The sequence below is a fragment of the Balaenoptera borealis genome (assembly GCF_965194805.1).
Source record: "Balaenoptera borealis genome assembly, chromosome: 4".
NCBI classification, from domain to species: Eukaryota; Metazoa; Chordata; class Mammalia; order Artiodactyla; family Balaenopteridae; genus Balaenoptera; species Balaenoptera borealis.
In genome coordinates, this window is record NC_138861.1 from 38,124,853 (window position 1) to 38,133,488 (window position 8,636).

The 8,636-nt window shown below is 39.7% G+C and overlaps 1 protein-coding gene across 2 annotated transcripts in view; it reads right to left on the bottom strand.

Moving 5' to 3' along the window:
• The window catches only part of PRMT9 (protein arginine methyltransferase 9), a 30,758-nt gene extending 22,228 nt beyond the window's left edge, over nucleotides 1-8,530 (bottom strand). The window contains exons 1-5 of one of the 2 annotated variants that reach the window (XM_082388989.1): nucleotides 8,137-8,530; nucleotides 5,536-5,684; nucleotides 3,236-3,472; nucleotides 2,542-2,709; nucleotides 134-236 (exon numbers count right to left, since the gene is read on the bottom strand). In XM_082388989.1, coding sequence (XP_082245115.1) covers nucleotides 134-236; nucleotides 2,542-2,709; nucleotides 3,236-3,472; nucleotides 5,536-5,684; nucleotides 8,137-8,346 — 867 coding nt within the window. In that variant the 5' untranslated portion in view covers nucleotides 8,347-8,530. The remainder of the gene's footprint in view (nucleotides 1-133; nucleotides 237-2,541; nucleotides 2,710-3,235; nucleotides 3,473-5,535; nucleotides 5,685-8,136) is intronic. The other variant, XM_082388988.1, reaches the window with a different exon arrangement.
• Nucleotides 8,531-8,636: the final 106 nt, after the last annotated feature.

Sequence of the window (8,636 nt, forward strand, 5' to 3'; positions counted from 1 at the left end):
GTTCCAACAGTACAGTATGCATCTCAAGAGTGGGATGTATCTCATACTGATTTGCAATTATGCTAGGGGCTCAATAAATTATCTACTGAATAATGAATTCTTAATCAAATGTAAGTGTTTTCATGCTGCTTACCTTTGGCTGCAAAAGTAAATGCTCCCATGCATGAATCAAACTCTCCACAATTCCTTCTCCAAATAAACCTGCATCGACAGTTTCTGTTACAACTAGGGACACTCTATAGAATGATTTTTTAAAAATATATGTAAGTAAAATATCATGCTATTTATATAAAAGATGTCAAAGCTGAGAGCAGAAAGGAAGAGCATATTATAGAAACAGTTCATATGTAAAATTTTCTAATACATTTTGTGTTTAATATCTACCCTTGAATCTTGAGGAAGATTCAGGCTCCTCTGTTCTCCACTGGCAGCTTCCTGGCGGGGACAGTAGTGGGAGTACACGACCTTCACTTGACCCCCTGCCTCTTGGATTATTCTTTCATTGCCTAAATCCTAAGGAGTGGTTCATACCCATTACCTTTACCAGTCCCCCTCCTTAACTCTGAGTAACTGGACTTCTATCCCCAACACTCTATAAAAATACTCTCTATCATCAGTGACTCCCCGACTTACCGAAATGAATACTCTTTATTGGTTCTAATTTTCCTTGATCTGTAAATAACATTTAGTGCAGGTGAGGAGGCCTGCCCCTCAAAATCCTTCCTCTACCTCTGCTGCGTTTACCTCTACACACTGAGTGTCCCTCTCCTGTTACTTCTCTTGCTTTACCCACACCTGTGAGTTTTCACGAAAGCCTAATCCACAGAGCTCTGATCTTCTGTCCATTCCTTCTTTCTAGAAAATTTCCCTCAAAGACACACCAAAAAAATTTCTCCCTTCTCTGAACCTCTTTACTACTTAGTGCCAGTATCATTCATTTGTGTAATTAGAAGATAAAGATATTTTCATGAATATTCCTTATCTTCCTATCTAGACTGTAGGTGCCTTGAGGACAGAAACAACTTTGGTATCTCCTACAGTGCCTGAGCCCAGTATTATATATATTCACAAAATTTTCAATATTTATGATTGCAAATATTTAGAACATGGAAGGTATCTCAAATCATCTATTCCAACATCTTCAAGTCTCTAGATTTGCTCAAGGTCAAAATAAATTATTATTATTATTACTGAACCGTATCTCTTAATTCAAAGCCAATAGATCCTTCTACAACACCATCTGTGACAAAAATGTAGATTAAATTAACATAACTTTGATTCATGCTATGGACTGAATTGTGTACCACCAAAATTCACGCTGAAGCCCCAACTCCTAGTGTGACTATACTTGGAGATAGGATCCTTACGAGGTAATTAAGGTTCAGTGAGGTCATAAGGGTGAAGTCCTAATCTGATAGGGCGTGCGTCCTTATAAAAGTGGAGGAGACAGCAGTGGTCCCTCTCTCCTCACATGCACAGAGGACAGGCCGTGTACGGACGCACAGGAAGGCCATCTGCAAAGCTAGGAAGACAGCTCCCATCAGAAACCAAATTTGCCAGCACCCATGATTATGGACTTCTAGCCTCCAGAGCTGTGAGAAAATAAATGTCTGTAGTTTAAGCTACCTGGTCTGGTATTTTGTTAATAGCAGTCTGAGCAGACTAAGACAATTAAGGACACAGTTTATTTCTATAAAATGGTATAATATCTGCCTCAACAATCTAACAGGACTTCTTTCATGAGAACACACGTAGAGACCACTGAAAAGCATAACTATTATGTAAATATAAATATTATCATACATATATGGAAAAAGACTTTAAAATCATAGTCCCAATGACGACAGGGTATAAAAAAGCCCTGTTTCAGTGTAAACTGAATTTAAGTAAGATGAAAAGATAGACTACCCAGGAGAGGTAGTAAAGCAAGTGCTACTCAGAGAAAACTCTGTATCTAAAATGATAGTGTACTGGACCAGATGATTTTTAAATCCCCTCTAGCTCTAAAATTCCATCCCCTTGTGATATGGATCAAGGTGAAATAACATACTAAAAAGCTAAGACTTATAATATTCAAAGCATCTGAAGGGCCCAAGTCAAAATACATTGACAGCTGACGCTTCCAAAGCCAAAGCCTGTCCTTCATTTTAGCCAGGGATATTAACACCAAATGTGATTAAGTCCATCAAGCTTCATCTACTCACGCATTATTTTTAAGTACAATTTTTAAATAGTTATTGACCACACAGAAGGACAACTAGAACACTGAAATTAACAAAGGTAAAGTAACTTGCTAAAGCTGAAGTTTATGTATTAAATCCCCTGCCACAAATTTTTCTCAAGATTTTTAAATCTTTTTTATCAAGAATATGACCTTACTATGAAAATCCATCTTATGCTGAACTATCCTATATCTGCATCTTTACAATATAAGGGTTTTAGCATTTTTGTTGGACTAGAAGCTAGAAATGTGAATATCTTAATTTTTTTTTAAAAAAAACAGTGGATTATAAACAGTAAAATTAGTTCATATCATAATACCTTTCAGGAATGTGTTTTGGAATTTCTATGTCAAGCGACTTCATATGTAAGAGTTTGATCCCTGCTTCCATCTCGTTTGCTGCCACTACATCACAGGCAAGTTCATACATGGTCTTGGATAACTCACAGGCATACACCAAGTGCGCTCCAGCTTTTTTAGCAAACATGCTACAAGAGGAAAAAGTGTTCCATCAAGAAAAAATAATATACTGTAATTTTTCAAATTTTAGTGGAATTATAATGCTTAAACATGAGGTTTTCCTTTTATTTTTTAACACAACCATTATTCGTTCTGCATTTTAAAAAATGAACTAATATTCTTGTCAAGCAATAAATCATACAATAAATCATGACATTCACCTTATTAAAATACAATTGGCATGCAGAATGCTAATAGACTTTAAACAACTAGATTCAACCAGAATGTTAATGTAAAAAGTACTCTTAAAATTCAGTATTTAAAATTTCAATGATAACCCCAAATTTTTCTTGGTGGTTATGTCGAGTTCTTAATTAAGTAAAAGTTATAGTGAAAAATACAATAATAATAGTTCCATGAATAATCATAACAAGATTATGAGAAATAAATTAAACTCTATTTTTAAATTCTGCTGTTAAAGTTTCCATATTTGGTAAAATCCTTAATTTACATTAGTATATATGTATACATAATTAAAACACAATTCCAACAAACCTTAGTATTCCAGTTCCTGCTCCAATGTCCAAAACACTTTTGGAGCCCAAACAAACCGCCTTTTGGATTGCTGCGTTATAAATCGTATTCCTTCTGGTGTCATTAAGCATGATAAAGTGCCAGCGTTCCACCAACCAGTTTGCAACACGATAAAAATTCTCCTTTGCGTCACTGAAATCTGGGTTTAGCTTCATTGCTTTACGAAAATACCCAGCTGCTTCATCTCTAAAGCCCATTCTAGAGTAAAAAGTAACAGACAAAATACTCAACTATACACTATCCATTACAGTGCCTTTGTTCGTGCCACTCATCTGGCCTGAGAACCCCCTCACCAGCACCCCAAATCCTACCCAACCCAAGCACCATCTCCTTGGGAAGCCTTCTGTGAGGACTGCAATTCTCATTCACTTCTTTCCTTTCGGAATCCCTTTTATATGTATGCATTCCAGGACACTAACAACTAACCGACTATGAATTACTACTTTACTATGGTAGAGTAGAGGCTCTCCTAGTCATCCTCCATTTAAACAACTTTCTAGAACACCAGTGGTTTCTAAAAAGCACTCCCTCTGTAAAAGATATTAACGCCTATGGCTAAGAGGTGCCTCTTTGCTGTGCCTGCATACCTTTTCCCTCAGCAATTGAGTTGAATGGTCATCAAGAGTCAGTTGTAGGGCAGGAATAAAGATGTAGACATAAGAGAATAGACTTGAGACACAAGCTTCCCCCACTTGGGAGGGGGAAGCTGAGGAGAAGTGAGAGTGGCATGGACATATATACACTACCGAATGTAAAATAGATAGCTAGTGGGAAGCAGCCGCATAGCACGGGGAGATCAGCTCGGTGCTTTGTGACCACCTAGAGGGGTGGGATAGGGAGGGTGGGAGGGAGACGCAAGAGGGAGGGGATATGGGGACATGTGTATGCATATGGCTGATTGACTTTGATGTACAACAGAAACTAACACAGTACTGTGAAGCAATTATACTCCAATAAAGATCTATTAAAAAAATAAAATAAATAAGATACAACAATGTAATGCACAGCACAGGGAATATAGTTAATTAATATTTTATATTAACTTTATAATGAGCATAATCTATAAAAATGCAGAATCACTATGTTGTATACCCGAAAGTAATATAATATTGTAAGTCAACTATATTTCAGTAAAAACTAAGTAAATAAATAAGTCTAAATTAAAAAAAAGAGTCCGTTGTATTTGCTGCCAGACCAGTTTAACACCAGTCGCACTTGTTATTACTATATATTTTAATTAAATACAAAAGAAACCAAATAAATATGACTGCAAAAAGAGAGGCATTGTGTCTAAGGAAAAAAGTCAAAGGTGAGTCACCCAAAAAACTACTACTAAATTAGATGTGAGCAAATCAATAATAAAAGACAGGGGGAGAAAACTATCAAACCATCCAGAACAGTGTTTCTTAAACTATCTATGATAAAGAACGCCCTTTCCTTTTAAAATATCTAAGTATCTGTAGACCAACACACTTGCACTGCACGTGATTAGTTAGTGTGCAACTCCCACACCAGACTTCAGCAGCGAGGTCCATGCTCTCCTCAACAAGGGAGTTCCCTGACCACATGCTTGGATTTACAGCTATGTCAAACTGCTACATACATTTCTAACTGATTACTCACAATTTTTATACTTCTCTGTCATTGACTGGTAATCTGTGGCTCACACCAGTGTGTGGTCCACACACTGAAGAGAACTAAGCTAGTAGAACCCTTTTACACTCATACTTCTTCACAAGCACCTCTAAGCATTCTGCCAACTTTAAAGATTGAATCAGACTATTCATTTTGGGTATGGTTTAAGCAAAAAAGACATTCTGGAACCCAAACAGGGAACGGCACTCTTACAAAAGGAAATAGCAAATTTCCAGGAAGTTCCAGAGAACAGATTTACAACAAATTCCCTGGCAAGGGACCACAGGGACTTCTCTGCCATCCTGTGAATGAGGGCTATGTCCTCTCCAACAAAGTCTGGATCTCAGCCCAGTGAGAGGAACTCTTCCATGGATGCTCTATCTCAGCCCCAGGGGCAGTGGCTATTATGTAGTATAAGATATAACATTATTACATATTATATCTGCTATTCCTATATTCTTTTCAATTCTCTTCTTACTACCCAACGCCTCATTACTCTGATCCCCTGTTATAATTAATAACTGTTTATATTAAACTTCCCGTGTTCGAATTAGTGTACGACAATTTATCCAATCCGGACTGATGCAGAATAATCCTTAACTAGTAATACTGAAACCACTACATACCTGAAGAGATGCTCCCCCACACTATTGCAAATCACTTCATCATCAGGAAACAGTTCCAAGGCTTGCTCATAGCAACCAAGGAGGTCTTGTGTTCGACTGAGTGCATCAAGTTCTTCAGCCCATCTGAAGAGCGTATACTGAAAAGTTTCCTTTACGAAAGAGAAAACAGTAAATTAGTCAGTAACATAAATGATGAAAGAGGGAATGCCCTGGCAGTCCAGTGGTTAGGACTCCGAGCTTTCACTGCTGAGGGCACGGTTCAATCCCTGGTCGGAGAACTAAGATCCCGCAAGCCGCATGGCGTGGCCATTAAAAAAAATAATAATAAAAAAATAAAAAAAGATGAAAGAATATTCAACACTGGTTGAAGATTCCACAGAAAATAAAACTTAGCTATAACTGAAAATCACCTTAAGTTTAATTTAGCTTTCATAGGCCCTGTTGCTAAATGAACAAATGCGTAAATGCATAAATTTTACCACCTACATGGCAGTAACATGCAGAATTAAGACAGTTTGACCCCTCTGCAAAATCTCTCCATACTTGGCTGCCATATCATATTCTCCACCAACCTCTTTTTTGTGGGCTCCTATGTTTTAGCGGTACTTCATTGACCGTCTTCTCTTTTCTCATGCATCCTCAGTGCATTAACTATCACCAATGTGTTGACAGATGCTACATCTACATCTCCAATTGAGACCCTCTCTCCTGAACCTCAGACCCATAGTTACCACTCCCTATTGGTCATCTCAACCAGGGACCCTCAGCCATCTCAAATTCAGCTCAACCCAAATATTTCCTGATCGGTGTGCAAAGAATACCAATGAACAACATAACATAAATCCTGTTCCTATCCTCAGAGAGGCCTCCTAGAGAGAAATATAACATACAATTTTGAAAAAACTCAAAATGTTCTAAACTGAACCCATCGTATTCCTCTCACACAGGATATAAGGTTAAGGTACCACCCAACCTCAGAATAAGAAGTCACATTAGAATGCTACCTTAACTCCAGTACAATTAATTTGAAACCCAGCCAATTCTCTCTCATTATAGTTAAATCTGTCACCTCGTCTCCCCTGCACTGTTACAACGTGGTCCTTGTAACCACTTGCTGGACTATGGGAAGAGTCTTCCCACTGTCACCCTAGCTCCAATTACACCTCCGCCAAACATTCTCCACACTGCAACCCAGGGCAAAGAGAGAAGGCGTTAGTCAGGAACACATTTTATATCATCTTCACATATTTTATACAGAAGAGTTTATACCTGAAACTGAATTTTGATGGATTTTACTAGAGAGACAAGGAAAGGAAGAAGACTCTAGGATGTGAGGGAAAAAAACACAGATTATATTAAATGGATCAGGGAATTTACAGGTAAGCAACTTGGTGTGGCTGAGGTGTGAGGATGGGGAGTAGAAGGAAATAAGACTAAAGAGATAGGTCTTTCACAGAGGACCCTGCAAAGAAATATGGGACTCTGTTCTGCAGGAAACAGAGCTAGTTAGTTAACCCTGCTGAACCCTACCAGGCAAAGAAATACAAACTTTAGATAATACTTTTAATACACACTAAACATAAAAAAAGATACTTTCCCTGTTTTACGAAAGAGGAAACTAACGAACAAAGAACTGAGGAAAAAGCACTTGGATTGATCCATTATTCTACTTTAGCCTACCTAAAAGAGCAAACTGTATCTCAGCATAACACGTTCTCCTCCCTGAGGCCAGCTGATCCTGAAATTTAAATGTCTATATGCTACTGACATCTACTGGGTGCTGCTAAACATTCTACAATGCACAAGACAGCTTTCCACAACGAAGATACCGTCCAAAATGTGAATAGTACTGAGGTTGAGAAACCCTGGGTGAAATAAAGCAAAGTAGCTTCAGGCTGAAAGTTGAATGCAAAATTAAGTTAAATCACTTTTTGAAATTTAGATTCTAAAACAACTTGAAAAAAATGTACAGCATTTCAACAGAATAACTGTCGCAAATAATCCAATAACTGAAACGTAAAGAATGCATCATCAAATGATTACTTTAGGCTAATTCCAAACTTAATTCAACATTCGTTCCATGTAACAGTAGAGACAAGTGCAAAGATCCTGGGGCAGGGACTTTCTAGAATTAGATATAGGAGGTGGCAGAAGATCACCTGAGGCCTCATGCAATATAACCTTCGGAATTTTGAATGAAATGGAAGTTTTGAAATAGAGAAATGGCATCATCTGGCTTTTATTATGAAAAGCTCGTACTGGATGTGTTGCTGTAGGTTGCAGGAGAAAGCCTAGTTTCGAGCCTGAGCCTACTGCAAAAGTCAGAAGGAGATGACTGAAGCTTGAATCAGGGTAGTAAAAAAGAAGGTGGTAAGAAGGGATACGATTCTGGATATATATTTCGATGGTGCAGCAGACAATATTTTCTGATACGCTGGTTGTGGTTACGAACAAAAGAAGAGTCAAGGGTGAACAGTAAACATTAATAACCACCACCAAGCACTCATAGCACCCCCCTCCAATTTATTTATGTATTCATTTATTTATACGAGCAGAACACAGGATCTGCCTGCAAGCGAGAGAAACAAGGGCCCTCCTCACCTTCACATGGTCTTTCAGCTCCGGCGCCAGGCTGAGCACGAGGAGGTAGTGGGCATAGGCGGTGCCGAAGTCCTGGGCGCCCAGGCAGTGCTCTGCGCTCTGCAAGGACCGCGACACCAGCTCGTCCCGCCCGGCTGCCCCGGCGCCCCGCCCGGCTGCCCTGGCGCCCCGTCCGGCACCCCGGCGGGGCCTGGGCCGCAAGTTCGGCATGGCAGAGTCACCGGCCGAAATCTGCGCTTGTATCACCAAAAGGAAGATGCTTTGGTTAACGGAAGGCGCAGACTATCTAGGTGATCACACTTCCACGTGACTAACCAGAGCCCGAGAACCGGAACAGGAAACCTATTCCCCTAGGACTGCAAGCGCTCCCACCTCTGCCAGGCAGAAACCCCGCCCCCTCCCCAAGGGGCGGGTCCCACCGCCGCCGGCGCACGCTTCGCGAACGGCAGCGCGCCCGACGTGGGCACGTCGCGGCCCGCCCCCTCCCGTGGGAGGGGAGG